General features: G+C 45.2%; 1 protein-coding gene across 2 annotated transcripts in view; it reads left to right on the forward strand.

Moving 5' to 3' along the window:
- Positions 1-18,965, forward strand: part of IPPK (inositol-pentakisphosphate 2-kinase) — a 49,862-nt gene that overhangs the window by 11,293 nt on the left and 19,604 nt on the right. For both annotated transcript variants that reach the window (XM_024732969.1, XM_024732970.1), the window contains 6 exons: positions 1,870-1,936; positions 3,986-4,107; positions 5,501-5,590; positions 13,703-13,761; positions 14,164-14,236; positions 17,696-17,975. In XM_024732969.1, the coding sequence (XP_024588737.1) occupies positions 1,870-1,936; positions 3,986-4,107; positions 5,501-5,590; positions 13,703-13,761; positions 14,164-14,236; positions 17,696-17,975 (691 nt within the window). The remainder of the gene's footprint in view (positions 1-1,869; positions 1,937-3,985; positions 4,108-5,500; positions 5,591-13,702; positions 13,762-14,163; positions 14,237-17,695; positions 17,976-18,965) is intronic.

Raw genomic sequence — 18,965 nt, forward strand, 5'->3', positions numbered from 1 at the left:
GGCCTCAGCACCTCCCAATGTGGACTCTCTGAAGGGCTCTGAGCATCCTTGTGACTTGGCCCTGACTCCCCCAGTACACCATCTGAGGGATGACCTGTTCAGGAGTTGTGTCTGTCGTTTCCACAGCATCCTGGGGCCTTTATGGGTCAGCCCTAGGCAGAGTGGGACTACACAGGGGCAGAGGTCACGGGGGCCATCCTGGGGGCTGGCACCACCCTAGTGAGGTCCCCAGCTGTCCTGTTGAATTGTGAAAGCCTGAAACCCACCACCTGTGAGAGCCTGAGTCTCTGAGCTATCTGCGTGCTGGGTGCCACCTACTTCTTGGCCTGGACGGTGTGTGAGTGCGTGCAGGTATGCCAACTACCAGTGTCCTTCTTGGGGAGAGAGCATGCTCATCTGGCCAAGTGGGAGTGTTTCTCTGTCTCACAGCACTTGGGGGCTCTAGACTTTTCTTCCAGGAGGGGCCAGCAGTGAAGGAGAATGGTGAAGAGCTTGGGGTTCCAGCCAGTGGCAGCCCGGCAGGTGGGAATAGCATTGGGGTGTCCCCCCAGGGCCCAGGGCATGCTCTAGCTCCAGGTTTGATTCTGTTTGTCCACAGTGCACAAGGCTCTGGGCATATGAGGTGAGCCCACCAGGTCACATTTTGGGAATATTCATCCCGTTGACATACCTCCTTCACGTGAAGACACTGCCAGAGTGAAACACAACCTGCTTTTCCTCCAGGTAGTTGTAGTATCAAGAGAGGACTGCCACTCAGGCCCAGCACTGTTGAAATGTGGGATACAGAGCACATCTCTGGCCCGAACAAGACCATGTTCAGGCAAAATCAGCATTTGTAAATAATGCTGTTTTCTCTGACTGATGGCATGATCTAGGTTAAAGTGGAGCCCTGGGGAGAGTGTTTCCCTCTTCTGTGTCCTGGGATGAGACATAACTAGCACAGTGGTGAGAGAGCAAGGCTCAGACAGAGTGACAGACACACCCCTTGTACCCGTGCTGCCTCCGGCCCTGCCTGGCTGGTTTGGGGACTGGTCTAGGCCTGTCTTCATGTGAGCGGGAGGCTAGGTGGGACAGGGCATGATGGAGAAGGTGTGGCAGGTAAGTGGACAGGATCCCGGCATTCTCATTCTAGGCAGGTATCGTGCGTCGCCTTGGGATTCCTTTAGAAGTCAGAATTCTGCCACCCTGGAAACATGGGGAAGGTGATGAGCAATGTGGATTAAATAGAAACTCTTAGTTTGGGAGACTGCAAGAAATAGTAGAGAGTAGTTGCTCCTTTGTTTTTTGACCCAGAGCACCAAATATTGACCATCCTGAGTCCTGTGGCTGATGGGTACCCAGGACATCTCACCCAGAGATTAATATTTGGTCAGACCCTGTTCCTTGAGCTGCTTCTCAGATGGAAATGTGAGGAGCCTCAGGTTGTCTGAGAGATAGCTGGTGAGGAACTTCTTGCAGGCAGAGAACTGCCTCAGGCCCCTGCTCTGCTGTCCACAGACACTGAGAATGAGGATGAGGTCGCCGTGAGAACAGAGGAGCTGGGTGAGGAGCCCTCTGTGGAGACTGACTAGGTGACATGGGGCACGCTTCTGGCCACCACCACTGTGGACACCAGCTGCTCTGAGGAGGGCCTGTTCCTCTTAGTGCACAGAAACTTTAGCCTGTCTGTTTAATCTGGACATGTCCTTAAAATAACAGAGCAGCTTTTATTCCTAAAACCCACATACTGAGTATTTTTTTTAATGTGGTAACATATACATAACATAAAACTTACCATTTTAACCATTTTTAAGTGTGTGGTTCTGTGGCATTAAGTACGTTCACATTGTTGTGCATTCCACACTGAGTACTTCTTATTTGTTCTTACAGGAAGTTGTTCAGCTGCCTTTAGATTTTGTGAAACAGCTTTGTTTAAAGATACAGTGTGAAAGACCAGGTAAGGGTTTCTAACTTACGAATTTATAATATTCCATTTGAAATGTGTTTGATGTTATTACTCATCTTAGGTAGATACAGATACAGTTTTTAACTTTATTATCAGGGATAGAAATCCTAGGAGCTCATGAATACAATTCTGGGCATCAGATTTGCAGATCACTGCAGGGAATATATGACCAAGAACAAATTAATAAAAATAAAAATGCATTTGGGAGCCAAGAGGGAGCTGAAGGAGTTCAGGGAGACTTAGGGAAGGGAAGGTGGGCTCCAGGGGGTGCCTGGAGGAGTCCAAAGGAAAACCAGGGTAGACCTGAGCCCTGGAGGGTGGGCTAGGCCCTAGAGGGTGGCAGTCCTGAAAACCTTCTCCCAGAAACTGGCACCACCCAACCTGCTCATCCTCTTGAGGTAAGGTGAGAGACTTGAATTTTTGTACCTCCCCGCTTCACCTCATGTACTTCCCCACCATCACCATACATACCCCACCCCCCATCACCACACATGCTTTCTACCCATCACTACACATACCTTCCCCTAGTCACCTCCCAGACCTTCTCCCATCACGTCCCGTACCTTTCCCAATCACCACAAATACGTTCCCCCATCATCTCCTAAACCTTCCCCCATTACTTCCCATACCTTCCACTCATTACCAAACATACCCTCCCCCCATTACCTCTCATATCTTCCCCCCATCACCACACATACTTTCCCCCCGTCACCCCCCAAACCTTGCCCCCCCTTACCTCCCACACCTTTCCCACATCACCACACATACCCTCCCCCATCACCTCACGTACCCTCCCCGCAGTCACCTCATGTACTGCCCCACGTCACCTCACGTATTTTCCCCTCAGTACCTCATGTACCTTCCCTACACTTGCTCGTGGCAATAATGACAGTAACCATGTCAAAGCTTTTCCTGTCACAGTCAGAGGCAAAGATGTAAAATCTGTGTTGTTGAGGAGTGAAATGTCTCCTCCTAAAGCACAGCCAGGCAGTCAGGGTGTGCAGTGAGTCAATATAAAATCCTTTTCATGTTTGATTAGGATAATGAAAGAAAACGGGATGCTGTGCCCTGGAGCCCTCAGTTTGGGGAGCAGTGAGGAGCAGGGCTTCATGGATGGAGACGACCAACGAAGGGGAACGAGGCAGCAGCTTTGTTCAAAGCCTGGACTGTGTCTTGGCTCTGTTTTCCCCATCTAGACAAAGACAGACTGAGGCCTGCTGTGGTTCTGCCATCTAGTTACTAGTGCCACACAGTGTCATTCGTTTTATAATTGGCAGTTATACGACGTAACAGTAATAAGACCGTCCCCTGTTGTAATAATGACTCATAGTCAGCCTTGTTATGTGGAAGGAGGAAAGCTGACTTCTCCTGGGACCAAGAGGCCATATCTTATGTGACTGTCTACAATATAGCTTCTAGCAGTCAGTGCTGAGGAAATATTGGTGTTTGTGTATTCTGAAGGAAGCTTTAAAAGGAAGGTAGTGGCTGTTGCCTCCTTCCTCTCTGAGCTCCTGGGTTAAGGGAGTCACAGAATTGGGGAGCAGTTCCCAAGATCACCCTCACTCATGAGAGCTGCAGTTTGGGGGGTCCCCAGGACCAATCTCAGGTCTGATAATTTGCTAGAAGGACCCACAGAACTGTTATCCTCATCGTTATGGCTTATTACAGCTAAGGGGCACAGATTAAAACCAGCTGAGATAAGAAGGGTTAGGGTTTTTGCTGGGGCTTGGGCATATAGACACAGCTGACCACCTGTGTGGCTGCCCTCAGCCTCCAGCCCCTCTGGAGGTCAAGCTGATACTATAGGCCCCAAACTCCTACCACAGATCACAGCATTATACTCATGTGACTCTAGGTCCCCAGGTAAACTCCTCAGGCAAGACATCCCAAGGCTTAGAGGTGACCTCTCAAGAGTGGAGACCAAGGCCAGCCCTCTCTTGGGCAAGGCTGATCCTTCCCCAACAGGAGTCCAAGTTGCCATGGAGTCATCTTGTCTCTCTTGCACTGATCCTCAGTTATTTTCCTTGCTCTGTTTTCCAGAATCTCGCTGTGACAAGGACCTGGACACTCTCAGTGGTTATGCTCTGTGCCTTCCCAATTTAGCCAGACTTCAGACCTACCATTTTGCAGAGCACCGGCCGATTCTGTGTGTAGAGATCAAGGTGAATTTCTGTCAAGGGGGAAATGGTGTGGGGGAAAAGGGAAAGGTGGGTCCAGACTGTAAATCTATGAGTCATCTGCCTGGAGTGCACTTTGCCCATGCTGGGCCCCATGACCTAGGCAGCCCCCCAACTCGCAGAGAGTAGGCTTACTTCTTGCTTCTTCTGTGCGTGCCTCTTGCACCGTGCTATTCTGGTTCCTTACCCTGGCCAGACCTGAGGGGCATGGCTTCCCAGACCCCCAGGTTTAGGCTCGTTCTCAGGTGTCATAACAGGGAACTAGCCAGGGACAAGCCCTAGCCGATGGCCACCAGAAGGAAGCATGGGCTCCACTCTGCTTATTTTCCTTGGAGGGTGCAGCTTGCCAGTTCCTCTCTTGACCTCCTTCCCAGCTGTGCCTGCTTGGCTGCTTGGTGACACTGCATGCCATGCTCCAAGGGCTCAGCTTGAGGACCACCCTTTAGACTGGGTGACACTCTGTTCCTTTGCTTCTCAGGAGAATGCTCAGGAGAGACCTCCAGGAGGCATAGAAGCCTTTGTGTCTCTCAAGGCCCTGGTTTGTCGTGGCAGGGATCCTCAGGAGGAGGTGACAAAAGATGTCACTTGTCTAGTGCAGGGCAGTGATTGCTGGATAAGGACCAGGCCGCTGCTTCAGCTCTGTGGCTCAGTGTCCAGAGTGGCCACCTGAGTCTCCCTCAAGAAGCCTGCCAGATATCTTGTTATTTGTTACCTTCCTCCAAACCTCTGGTGGTGACTTGTGGGTCATGCTCTTGGCCCTGAGCATTCACATCCATGGGTGTTCAGTGTGGACTGATGTTCTGCTTCTCCAAGCAGAGGATGAGTGTCTCAGGCGTCACAAATGATGAGCAGTGTGATCTTCAGTGCCCGGACGCTAGGCAGTGGTCTTTCATATTGTATGTGCCCAGACATCATGGCTTTTAAAAGGCAACTAGAGTTTCAGATGTTCTGGGAGCCCAGCAGCCACCATATGGGCACCTTCCCCTTCACACATTCTTATCAGAGGGACCAAGGGTTCTTCTTGGGGCTGGAGTGTGTGGCAGATCTGCACTCCTAGAGTCTTTCCAGTCTTGTTCTATGATGAAAACACAAAGCTACTCTTTGTTGTCAAGCTAGCAATTGAGGCATCACTGTTCTTCCCCAGTGAGAGTTCTAGCTTTGGATTCTCTAGTGGCAAAGAGATATTTATGTGATGCAGTGGGGGAGGCATCAATTCCCACTGGGGACTGAAGATAAAAGCAACTTTTGGGAATGTTTATATCTAACACTTGCTGATTCTCCTGGGAGCTGCACTTCATTATCCTGTAGTTATATGTCTACCTAAAGGTATGTGTTTTCTCCCTAAGCTTTTTTTCTTCCTTACTTGTTTATTTTGCAGCCAAAATGTGGGTTTATTCCTTTCTCCAGTGATGTTACGCATGAGATGAAGCATAAGGTGTGTCGTTACTGCATGCACCAGCACCTCAAGGTGAGAAGAGTTGACCAGCTGGGTTCCCTCCCTGCACAGAGCCTTGTGGTGAATGGCTGGGCCACCTAGAGTTTTCAGAGGAGTAAAATAAAACATAGATATGATTTACTTTTTATTTCAAAAGTACTTCATGTTCATCTTTTCCTTCTTAATTGAGATATTTGCATATCCTAAGATTTACACTTTTAAAATATATAATCCAGTGGATTTTAGTTTATTCATAAGGTTGTGCAACCATCACCACGATCTAATTCCAAAACATTTCATCACCTCGAAAAGAAGTCCTGTGCGCATTAGCAGTCACCCCCTGTCCTGCCAACCCCTGGCAACCACCTATCTCTGTGGATTTGCCTATTGCGGACATTTCCTATAAATGGAATCACACAAATTATGGCTTTTTGTGACTCTCTTCTTTTACTTAGCATAATATTTTTGAGGTTCATACACATTGTAGCATTTATCAGCACTTCATTTCTTTTATGGCTGAGTAATACTCAATTGTATGGAAACATTTTGTTTATCCATTCATCTATTGATGGACATGTGGGTTTTTTCCTTTTGGCTATTGTGAATAATTTTGCTATAAATGTGCGTGTACATGTACATGTTTGATTCACTGTTTTCAGTTCTCTTGGGTATATTCCTAGCAGTGGCATTGCTGGGTCTTAGGGCAATTCTGTTTAACTTTTTGAGGAAATGGCAGATTGTTTTCTACAGCTATAGCACCATTCTATATTCCCACCAGCAATGTGTGAGGGCTCCAGTTTCTCCACATCCTCGCTTGCACTTGTTATTGTCCCTGTTTGTGATTATAGTCATCCTAATGGATAGGAAGTAGTATCTCATGTGATTTTCATTTGCATTTCTCTAACAGTGATGTTGAGCATCTGTTCATGTGCTTATTGGCTATTTGTATATCTTCTTTGGAGAAATGTCTGTTCAAATTCTTCACCTGTTTTTGAAATGAGTTGTTTGTTTTTTAGTTGTTTTAGGGGTTCTCTGTTTATTTTAGATGTTAATTTCTTTATCAGATATGTGATTTGCAAATATTTTCTCCCATTCTGTTGGTTGCCTTTTTACTCTGTTGATAGTGTCCTTTGTTGCACAAAAGTTTTAAATTTTGATAAAATCTAATTTGTCTTTTTTTTCTTTCATTGCCTATGCCTTTGGTGTCATATCCAAGAAATGTTTACCTAAACTAAGGTCATGGTGCTTTTCCCATATGTTTTTTTCTAAGAATTTTGTAGTATTAGCTCTTATGTTTAGATCTTTGATCCATTTTGAGTTAGTTTATGTATTTGATGTTAGGTAAGGGCCCAACTTCACGTGATATCCAGTTTTCCCAGGACCACTTGTGAAAAGACCATCATTTCTCCATTGAATGGTCTTGGTACCTTTATCAAAAATCTATTGGCCATATATATGAGGGCTTATTTCTGGCCTTCTATTGTATTCTATTGGTCTGTATGTCTGTCCTTATGCCAGTACCACACTCTTGATTGCTGTAGCTTTGTAGTAAGTTTTGAAATCGGGAAGTGTTAGTCTTCTAGCTTTGTTCTTCTTTTTCAAGATTGATTGTTCACGATTGTTTTGGCTATTTGAGGCCCCTTAAAATTACATGTGAATTTGAGAATTGGATTTTTCATAACTGCCAAAAAAGACTTTGGAATTTTGACAGAAATTTCAGGAATCTATAGGTCACTTTGGGTAGTACTGCTATGTTAACAATACTAAGTCTTATAATCCATGAACACAGGCTCTCTTTCCACTTACTTAGGTTTTCTTTAATTTCCTTTCAGCAATATTTTATAGTTTTCAGTGTACAAGTCTTTTACCACTTTGGTTAAATTATTTCTAGGTATTTTATTATTTTGGAATATTGTAAATGTGGTTATAAGTAGGATTGCTTCCTTAATTTCCTTTTTGGTTTGTTTATTGCTAGGGTATAGAAACACAACTAATTTTTGTGTGTTGATCTGGTACCCTACAAGTTTGCTGAATTCATTTATTAGCTCTGGCAGCGTTCTTGTAGATTCTTTGGAATTTTCTATGTACAGGATCATGCCATCTGTGAATAGAGTTTTACTTCTTCTTTTCCAATTTAGATGTCTTTAAGCTTCACGATTTCCAAGACAGCACCTGGGATTTTTGATAAGGATTCCAACGTATTGCAGATTAGTATGGGAAGTATTGCCACCTTAACAGTATTAATACTCTGTGAACACAGGATGTTTTTCCATTTATTTAGGTCTTTAATTTCTTCCAGCAATGTGATAAAGTTTTCAGCCTATAAATCTATGTGTCTTTTGTTGAACTTATTCCTAAATTTTTTATTTTGGGGGATGCTATTGTAAATGGAATTTTTAGAAATTTCATTTTCAGATTGTTTATTACATAGAAATACAACTGATTTTTTAATATATATATTTAATTGTGATGAAATACACATGACATAAAATTTACCATCTTACCCATTAAGTGTACAGTTCATTGACATTAAGTACATTTACATTGTTGTGCAACTGTCACCATCATCCATCTCCAGAACATTTTTCATCTTGTAAAACTGAAACTCTGCATCCATTAAACAACTCTACATTTCTTCCTTTCTCAAACCCCTGGCAACCACCATTGTAGTTTCTATCTCTATGAATTTGACTACTGTAGGGACCTCATATATGTGGAATCACACAGTATTTGTCCTTTTATGACTGGTTTATTTCACTTACCATAATGTCCTCAAGGTTCATCCATACTGTAGGTTGTGTGAGAATTTCCTTCCTTTTTAAGGCTGAATAATATCCCATTGAATGTATATACCATATTTTGTTTATCCATCCATCCATTGATGGGCACTTGGGCTGCTCCCATTTCTTGGCTATTGTGAATAACACTTTTGTGAACATGGGTGTACAAATATTTCTTTGAGACTCTGCTTTCAATTCTTTGGGGTATATACCCAGAAGTTGAACTGCTGGATCATATGGTAATTCTGTTTTTAATTATGAGTACAATATTGTATAGAAATAGTAGGAGTGGGCATCCTTATCTTGTTCCTGATATTAGGGGTAAACCTTTCAGAATTTCACTGTTGAATGTAATGTTCTCACTGTGAGTTTGTGAAAGATGTTCTTTTAGAGTTTTTTTGTTTTGTTTTTATTAATCATGAAAGAATGTTAGATTTTGTCAAATGCTTGTCCTGCATCTGTTGAGATGATCATGAGTTGTTTTCCTCTTTCTATTAATATGGTGTATTACATTGATTGATTTTCATATGTTGAACCACACTTGTATTTGATTGATAAATCCCATTTGATGATAGGTGTGTAATCTCTTTAATATGCTGCTAATGTGGTTTGTTAGTTTTTGTTGAGGATTTTTTCTTGAGGGATATTTGTCTGTAGTTTTCTTTTCTAGTGATGCTTTTGTCTAGTTTTGGTACCAGGGTAATAACTGGCTTCATAGAATGAGTTAGGAAGTGTTTTCCATCTTTTACTCTTCAGTTTTTTGGAAGAGTTTGAGTATTGGTATTGATTCTTCTTTAAACATTTGGTAGCATTCAGTAGCAAAGATGGGCCAGATGGTCCTGGGGTTTTCTTTGTTGAAAGATTTAAAAAAAATCTTTATTGAATTTGTTAGAATATTGCTTCTGTTTTTTATGTTTTGTTTTTTTGGCCCCAAGGCATGTGGGAATCTTAGCTCCCCGATCAGTGTTTGAACCCGCACCCCCTGCACTGGAAGGTGAAGTCTTAACCATTGGACTGCCAGGGAAGTCCCCGTTGAAAGATTTTTGATTACTGATTCAGCCTTTTGTTATGTCTGTTTAGATTCTCTGTTTCTTCTTGAGTCAGTTTTGGTAGCTGTATGTTTCTAAGAATTTGTTCATTTCATCTAATTTGTTGGCATATAATTGTTCATAGCATTCCTCTAAAATTCTTTTTATTTCTGCAAGGTTGGTAGTAATGTCTTTTCTTTCATTCTTGGTTTTAGTCATTTGAGTCCTGTCTTTTTTTTTTCTTGGTCTAGCCAAAGGATTGCCATATTTGTTGATCTTTTCAAAGAAACAACTTTTGGTTTTGTTTCTTTTCTCAGATTTTCCCTTTCTATACTCTGTTTCATCTGTCTCTGCTCTAATCTACTACTTCTTTCTCTCTGTTTGCATTGGATTTAGTTTGGTCTCTAGTTTTTTAGGGTAGAAAATTAGGTTATTGATTTGAGATCTTTCTTCCTGTTAATATAGGTGTTTACAAGTATAAATTTCTCTCTAAACATTGCTTTCTCTGCCTCCTATAAATTTTGTTATGTTGTATTTTCATTTATCTCAATTTATTTTCTGACTGCTCTTTTGATTTCTTATTTGACTCATTGATTAGTTTTCATGTATTTGTGAGTTTCTCAAATTTCCTTTTATTATTTGTTTCTAGTTTCATTCCACTGAGTTTGCAGAGTCATCTTTTTAAATTTATTGAGACTTGTTTTGTGGTTTAACATATGGTTTCTCCTTGAGAATGTTTCATGTTTACTTGATTAGAATATACTCTGCTGTTGTTGAGTGGAGTGTTCTATAGATATTTGTTAAGTCTAGTTGGTTTATAATGTTGTGCAAGTCTTCTACTTCCTTGTTGATATTCTGTCTAGTTGTTCTACCTATTGATTTAACATCTTAACCTAAACAATCTAACTCAATAACAATTCAACTTCAGCAGTATACATGAGCTCTGCTCCTATATAGCTTTGTTGCCTTCCCGCTCTGTTGTGCTGTTACTGTCATACAAATTACATCGTTATGCATTGTATGCTTGTCAATACAGATTTGTAATAATTGCCTTATGCAGTTATAATAATTGCCTTATGCCATGCAGGGGACATTCTGTCTTTTGAACCAGGTAGAAGAAAAAAGTTACAAACAAAATATATTTATATTATCCTTTATACTTACCTATGTAGTTCCTTTACCCAGTGCCATTTATTTCTTCATGTGGATCTGAGTTACTGTCTAGTTCCCTTTTAGTTCAGCCTGAAGATTTCCCTTTAGTATTTCTTGTAGGGCAGGTTTTCTAGCAACACATTTTTAAAGTTATTGTTTATCTGGCAGTGTCTTAATTATTGCTTCATTTGAAAGGATAATTTTATAGGCAAGACTTCTTGGTTGATAGTCTTTTCTTTCAGCACTGTGTATGCCATCCCAGTGCCTCTGGCCTCCATGGTTTTCAGTGAGAAATCAACTGTTAATCTTATGGAGGATCCTTTGTACATCATGAGTCACTTCTCTCTTCCTGCTTTCAAGATTCTCTCTCTCTTTGTCTTTGGACAGTTTTATTATGATGTGTCTAGGTGTGGAACTCTTGGACTTTATCCTAAAATCCACTGATTGTTTCTTCTGCCTACTCAGATCTGCTGTTGAGCCCTTCTTGTGACTTTTTCATTTTAGTTATTGTATTTTTCAATGACAGAATTTCTGTTTGGTTCCTTTTTATAATTTCTATCCTTATTAATATCCCGTTTGTTAATACATTGTTCTCCTTGTCTCCTTCAGTTCTTTGTCCTTGGTTTCCTTTAGCTTAAAGCTTATTTAAAATAGTTGAGTTAAAGTCTTTGTCAAGTAAGTCCAATGTATGAATTTCTCAGGGACAGCCTATTGATTGTTTTTTTCCTGGGTATGGACCATACGTTTTTGTTTCTTTGCATGTCTTGTAATGATTTGTTGAAAACAGGCATTTTAAGTAATATAACATGACCACTCTGGAAATCAGTTTCTACAACCTTTCTAGGATTTATTGTTGCTGCTTGTTGTAATTGTTATTGTTTTGTGATTTTTCTTTGCCAAGTTTGAGAAGTCTGTTCTTTGTTGTTTGTGGTCTCTGATGCTTCATTAGCTTAGGTGAGCAGCTAATGGTTTAACAGAGATTTCTTAAATGCCTGATACCATTAAGTCTCCCAGGCATTACTGAGGGGCTCTGTGTGTGCACTGGGGCCTGCCATCAGCACTTAGCAGGGCAGTTGCAACTCTGCCTTAGCCTTCACTTCTGCAGAGCCTCAGATCACCAGAAGGTGGTGGCCTTTTCAGGTCTTTCTGGAGCTTGTGCATGGCCTCCTAGATGCCCAGGATATACTGGAGCTTTTCAAAGCCCTGTGTACATGTCCTTCCTCTGCTTTTTCTTTTTAGTTTTAGGTTAGCCTATTGTTTGCCACAACTGTTAACCAGTATCTCAGGAAGTCATGAAGTTAAACAGTTGCATCTGAATATTTTTCACAAATGTCCCTGGGGGAAAATGCCCCCCCCCCTTTTTTTTTTTTTTTTTTGCAGTACGCGGGCCTCTCACTGTTGTGGCCTCTCCCATTGTGGAGCACAGGCTCCGGATGCGCAGGCTCAGCGGCCATGGCTCACGGGCCCAGCCACTCCGCGGCATGTGGGATCTTCCCGGACCGGGGCACGAACCCGTGTCCCCTGCATCAGCAGGCGGACTCTCAACCACTGCGCCACCAGGGAAGCCCGAAAATGCCCCTTTTGTAATTGGTTAGCTCTGAGTCAAGTAAGTGAAGACAGGAAACCAAGAGACAGGTCAAATAATGACCACTCTCTGGAAATGAGGCTTTGGAGAAGCTCCTACACCATTTAGCCTTCTCCAGTGGCTGCCACATGCCACACTTCTGTTTTCACTGTGATTGGGGATGTTGGTTTTTAGGGTTCCCTTGGTGCTAGACAGAAGGGGTAAGAATAAGGCATTAAAAGTGCCACATAGCTCACTGTTCTTATTTAGATATGGCCATTTTTCTTGTATAATACTTTCCAGATTGTTGTAAGCCTTAGGTTAATTTTCTGGTTTCTGAAAATTTTGATCCTGACTGTTTTTGCCAGTTTTCTCCTTGCCCTTATGGGGAAGAGAATTTCTAGAGGTCCTTAGTCCATCTTTTCTTTGTGGTGTTATAACTTTCTAGGCTCTTAGGAAAAAGAAGGTATGTGAGCCATTCCCTTTAGGAGATAGTTTTCATTGTTGCGATTATGATGGATTTTTAAGAACTGTTTGTTTGGTTTTTTTGCTATGAAATAGTACCTGCTTGTGTAATTGTTAAAATATGTAATTTTATGAATTAGGTCTCCTGCCTTCCCAGAGGTAACTCACGTTGTCAGTTTGCATGTCCTTCCAGACTTCTTTCTGTGCCAACAAAAATATACGTGTTATTCAAGTGGAAGTGAGGTGATGCCTTTCCATACACATATTCTCATGTGTGCTCACACGTGCATGTGTGCACACATACACTTTTATAAAGCAAATATGGAGTCTTGCCATAAGTTATTGTTCTGCTAATTGCTTTTGTCACTTAAATAATCCTTGGAGATTGATTGTTGTGTATCCTTCAGGGCTTTTTCAATGCATATTTAGATACATGCATGTATAGATGCACATATCCTTTTTTTTTTTTAAAGCAAAAGTGATTTCATATGCATTGTTCTGCCAATTGCTTTTCTCCTTGAATAAATATTGGTGATTTTGAGCTCTGCCTCTTTCTGTTAGTGGCTGCATATTATTTATTCATTCAACATGTGGCTTGCTGTGTCCTGGCCCATACGAGCAGATGTCCTTTGATTTATTTAGTTGTTTCTAGGTCTTGCTGTCACAGTTAGGTCGCAGTGAATCCTTGACCCAGCGATTCCTCATACATTTGCCAAATCAGGGGGCACGCACATTTAAAATTTTGATGGAAACCAGCAAGTTGCCTTTCAAAAGGTTGTACCAATTTATCTTCTCGCTGACAACATGAAATTGCTAGTTGGGTGCACCCTCCCCTTCCTGGATATTATAATTGTAAAGATTTGTTCATCTGATTACCAAAATTCAGCCATGTCATTTTATAAAGGTGCTTGCTGCCACTTCTCTGCTCATGTGGAGGGGCTGGCAGCTACATGAGGCTCTCAGAGGAGGGCCGAAATTTCCTGGGGTCACAGTCAAGCCCCCTGCCCCAGCTAGTGATGTGCACTTGGAGGTGGTATCATCTGCTGGGCCCTTCAGCTGCCTTGGTCATCTCACAGTCACTTGGGCTGTTTTGTGTGTTAGAGTTGGAGTGCTCCCCCAGTCCACTCATTGATACCATGTGGTGGTTTCTTAACAGGTAGCAACTGGGAAGTGGAAGCAGATAAGTAAATATTGTCCCCTTGATCTCTACTCAGGGTAAGCGAACACTTCTCCTTTGTCCCTAGTGCTGCCTTTCTTGGTGGGGGGTGGGAGTGGGCCGCATTCTGTGAAATGGGGGCTACTTGACTGCAGATAGCCAGGGCCCTGGGCAGGGCCCAGGGTTCTTGCCTAGGGTCAGTGTTGCCTCCATAGGTTCCTGCAGATTACCTGTGGGAGCCAGTGGCTGGGAAGGTATTGCCAGAGGAAGGGGCAGAGAGCAGGGTGGGGATTAGGGGCAGGGATGGGGGTGCCTCTGTGAGTAGGGCTGGTGAGAATGCAGCTCCTTAATCTGCAAAGCTCAGAGACCTCGAGTGGCAGCTCTTGGGCATGTCCCCTGAGCCACGGGCAGGTGAATGCAAAGTCTGCTTCAATTCTGTCAATAATACTTTCTCTTTTCAGAAATAAACAGAGAATGTACTTTGCTTTGAAAAGCTTGTTACAGGAGGCACAGAACAACTTAAAGATCTTTAAGGTAAGAGCTGCTTCTGTCTTATGGCACTTTTAGGGTGGAGCCTGTTGGTGTCTGAACTGAGCTGGATGAACCCATGGTGCTTTGGTCCCTTACAGGGCTCTGTGACCTTGCAGATGAGGGCATCTGGGCTGGGGCTGGCTTAGCATGATACTTTGGGTCCTTTTTCCAAGCCTCATTTCATGGGCATGTCATCCTGGGACTCCTGGGATGTGTGATGGTGACTCCTTGACCACTGGGTGGCCTTGGGCTCCTTTGACACATAGACCCTGACTCTGGTTCTTGGAGAAAGATGGCCCTGACTGTGTCCCAGGAGCCTGTGTGGTTGAGATGGGAGCAGGAGCTGGGGCAGGGCATCCTAGAGGGTGGCCTTTCCTCCCGAGTAACTTAGGGAACTTATAATTTGGGGATCTCCTTGTCAATTAGTGAGTTCTCAGAGTCCTGCATCCTGATCGTGGAAACGGTTCTGCATGCAGAATATTCACCATCTGGCACTGGTACCTTCTGCTTCCTCATTGCCACCTGCTGCCGGCACCCTGACCAGACTTGCTGAGGCCCTATGGTCCCCTGGCCTGCTGCTAGTGGGAGGAGGAGGAGAGGCTGAGGGACAGGAGTGTGGAGAGAGGGGGTGCGGGGAGAGGGGAGGAGGGGCCCAGATCTGGAGGAGGGCTTGGTGTGGCCTGTGTTGGAAATGTGTCCCCTGGGATCCCCCTGGTCACCTCCTTTTCTGCTTACCACTGACTGCCCCCCGTCCTGGTTATCTTCTTATTAAGTATGACATATAAGCGAGAGTTTGTGACAGGCTCCAGGTTCACAGCCTCTGGATCTGTGTGGAGTAGCAGGGCTGTTGGATGTGGACAGCCTTGTGCCCTCTGTGTCCTGCTCCGTGTGGATAGTGCTGTTCTGCACACTGGATGCCCCTCAGAAGTGGGCACAGAGAAGTTCAGAGGGAAGCCTATTCTTGCCTTGCTTTCCCCCATGGTTCAAAAATCTGGTCAGAGTGAATCAACTTTACCTTGTCTGCCTCCACCTTCCCAAATCTAGAAAAAGAGGACATTTTAAAATCAGTTTTTATTTCTAAATCTTACAAAGACTTCGGGAATTGTATATTTAAATCCTAAAGATAAGTTCCCTTTCATCTGGGGATTTATTTGGAACCTATAATGAGGCTGGCATTTTGTCCTAAATGGACCCTTTTCTGACTGCCCCCGCCTAGGCTGGCCCACACTTAAGCTGAGTGGTGAGTCTGGCTTGGCCCCTGGATGAGCTGACCTGTCCTGGGGCCTGGGACCTGGGACTGAGAACCCTGGCTATCTGCTGCTTCTGTTGAACTCAGCTGGGGGAAGAAAATCCAGAGGTTGAGATAATAGTTTCAAAAGAGATGGATTAAAAGAAGTGACACGGAATGGCTTTTTAAAATAATCCCCGGAGCAAGTCAGTACATTATTGCAAGTGCCAGCATCCCTCAGGAGCAAGCTCTCTGGTTCTGAAGCTCACGCCTTCCCTTGTTGTGAAATTCCATGTGTGGAGAAGTTTCCTGGGCCACGGTCGGTGCTGCCACCGTGCTTTCTGTTGTTGGAGCCTTCTCCTTGTCTGTCCGAATGTCGTTCACAGACTCCGTCTGTGGCTCTGTCCACTAATACTGGACACTTGTGAGATGTGGGAGACATGCGGGGTTGTCACAGAGCCCAAGACGATAGCTCTCTGCCAAATGTCACATGAGGTGCTTGAGCAACCATATTTGTATATGTAAAATGCCCATCTACCTGGATTCCAGACACTGGGGAGAAGAGACCTTCTATTGTCCAGGGGTCACTCAACTGCTTATGGGCCTGGAGGAGAGAGTTTCACGGTAGGCCAAGGCTGCCCTTGCACTGGACCGCAAGCCAAACTCTGGCCCTACCTCCTGGTTGCAACCCATGTTGACTGGTTTTGGCTTGGTACTTCATCTTGGCCTGCTTTCCTCCTGGGAGCTCCTGCTTTTCCTTTGCCTGGCGCACCCTCCTCCCTCTGTAAGGCCATCTCAAGGGTCAGCATCTCTTGTTGGTTTCCCCTGGTCCTTTGGCCAGCAGTGGCCACAGTTGTGTTCCCATCTCCCTGGACACCCACATCTGTGAACTCTGATGGTGCTAACAGGGGGCTCCCAGGGGAGGCATCATGCTGCTGAATCCCGGGGACTTGCTGAGGGAGGAATGTCCAGTTCACACTTCTCACTGGGTTGAATTGACCCCCATCTGCCACCTGGGGGCAGAGCAGGGATCGTCCTCATCGTATTATCTACTACTGCATAACAGCCACTTATCATCTCAGTTTTTGTGGCCAGGAATTAAGGAGCAGCATAGCTGGTTCTGGCTCAGGGTCCTTCTTGAGGCTGCATCCCATATGAAGGCTCAGCTGGGGCCAGGGCTCTGCTCCTAGGATGGCGCCGCCACAGCCATTGGCAGAAGGCCTTAGTTCCTGGCCACGTGGGACTCCACGGGGCTGCTCAGTGTGGCTGCTGTGATCTGAGAAGAGAGCCATCAGGACAGAAGCCACAGCATCTTTTATAACTTAATCTTGCTGGGGGTATGCTATTGCTCTGCTCATATTCTCAGTCACACAGACCAAACCTCCACAGTGCAGAGAGGACTACAGATTATGAGTGTCAAGGGATGGGGGCCATTGGGGACCTACCTGGAGGCTGCTGACCACGCTGTCTCACAGACAAGGAAACTAGGGGCAAGGGATTCATCACTCCCCTGGGATTGGCTGATGCCCAGGGTGTGGGGACCAGGATTTCCTTAGGGGTTTTCCTCCTAGATACCACAGACCCCTGTAAAAGTCACAGGGTTGTACCCACCGAGCGTCCTTTCATGTAGCCCTGGGAACATTGGTGCCATAAGGAATTTCTTTGCTGGACTTGGTTTTAGAAGGCAGGATGGCCTCAAAGATGAAGATTTCTATACTAGTGATGCTGTTGGCCTTACCCACCCTGGCTGGAGCCTGGCTTAGTCTTTCGCAGAGGACAGAAGCCCTCTGGGATGCTGGCGGCCGATGTCCACACTGGCTGAGAAGTTTGCTCAGGGTCAGGTGACACCGTGTGTCCCTCAGTAGCACAGTAGTGTCACTTGGCCTCTTGCGTAACAGGCTAGGGCCTTTGGGAGTCTGTGCTTTGGGCCGAGTTTGCTTGAGCTTGCTAACATCCCAGGTGTTCTGGTCTGAAGGTTTGTATCTCAGGCCCAGGGCTCTGATCTTTGGTTCTTGAGAACTTTTCTCCTTTTTCATGTTCCAGTGGGATTTTTCTCTTGGTCAGTGACATGGTACATGAGGGTGGGTTTCCCCAGAGGGCTGCAGTATGCGGAGACCCCAAATGGGGGCATGTAAAATGTCCGGTCCTTTGGCCTGTCTAGTGGATGGGGACGGAGGTGTCTTCCTACCGGCCTGTTGGAGTTGACGTTTCCCTGTTTCTTTCCCTTCCTGAAGAATGGTGAGCTGATTTATGGTTGTAAAGATGCCCGCAGCCCTGTGGCTGACTGGAGTGAACTTGCACACCACCTGAAGCCATTCTTCTTCCCATCCAATGGCCTGGCCAGTGGGCCCCACTGCACAAGGGCCGTGATCCGGGAGCTGGTGCGTGTCATCACACGGGTGCTACTGAGTGGCTCGGACAAGGGCCGGGCGGGCGCCCTCAGGTCGGGGCCTGGGCTGTGGGGCCCACCCGTCTGTGAAGCCAGCCCTTTCAGCAGGAGCCTGCGCTGCCAAGGTAGGCCTGGTGGGTGGGCTGGGTGCAGGGGGAGCAGAGCCTGTGGCATGGCCTGCGAAGGTCCTGCCTGGCCTCACGGAGCTTCTGTGGGAGCAGCCTCAGTCTTGTCAGGGCTCCCCAAAGCTGGGCCTCCCTGTCTCTCAGCCCCAGGTGGGGATACTGCCTTTCTCATCTCTTATCTGGGTTTATAAGTTGCAGCATATATTTGGGCTATAGGGTTTTCCCTAAATATCGTCCCACACATCTGTGCATCCTCTGTGGTTTGCTGAGTGTTTTCTCTACATTGTCCTGTTCCATCTCATTGCAACCCTGAGGATAGGTTTTCCTTGGCCTTTTTCTTAGATGGGAAGAATTGAGGCCCGGAATGTTTCAGTCCCACAGTGCAAGGCCCTTTAGGGCAGGTGGGTGGCCTCGGTGGGTGGCAGTTTGCAGACAAGTTGTGAACTCAGGCGTGAGGGACCTGTGGCTCTGGGTGCCTCCTTCTCAAGGCCCTATTCCTCACAGACTCGCTGTGGGCTGACTTTGACTCAGTGGGCCTCCAGACTTCAGGGCGATCCGGTGACTGATTTGGGTTTTTGCCATGAATGTTCATGGCCTCCTCGTTTGCCATCTTTGGTCGCCTGCTGGCGGGCTCCACAACACACTCAAGTATGTGGCATGCGGAGCCATAGCCAGGAACTTATTTTGAGGGGCCAACCAGGAAGATTCAAATTATTCAGTTTTTGTGCTGATGATCCCTGTGGGTTCTCAGAGCCTCTGAGGATGGCCGTGGGGGTGTGACATAGGAAGATGGTAGCCCTGCTCCTGCGTGGATTTTAGGTGCTACTGTTTTGCCATACAGCTTCCTAAGCACAAATCACCCTTCTTCTGTCCCCCATTTCACATTTTTCTTAGTACAAATGAATTCTGTGGGTATTTTTCTTGTTGCAAAAGTGATACCTAGTCATTTCAGACAATTTTGGTAAACTTATGCCCATATTTGGGTACTTA

This window comes from Neophocaena asiaeorientalis, unplaced genomic scaffold, assembly GCF_003031525.2.
Source record: "Neophocaena asiaeorientalis asiaeorientalis breed wild unplaced genomic scaffold, Neophocaena_asiaeorientalis_V1.1 scaffold778, whole genome shotgun sequence".
Classification (NCBI taxonomy): Eukaryota; Metazoa; Chordata; class Mammalia; order Artiodactyla; family Phocoenidae; genus Neophocaena; species Neophocaena asiaeorientalis.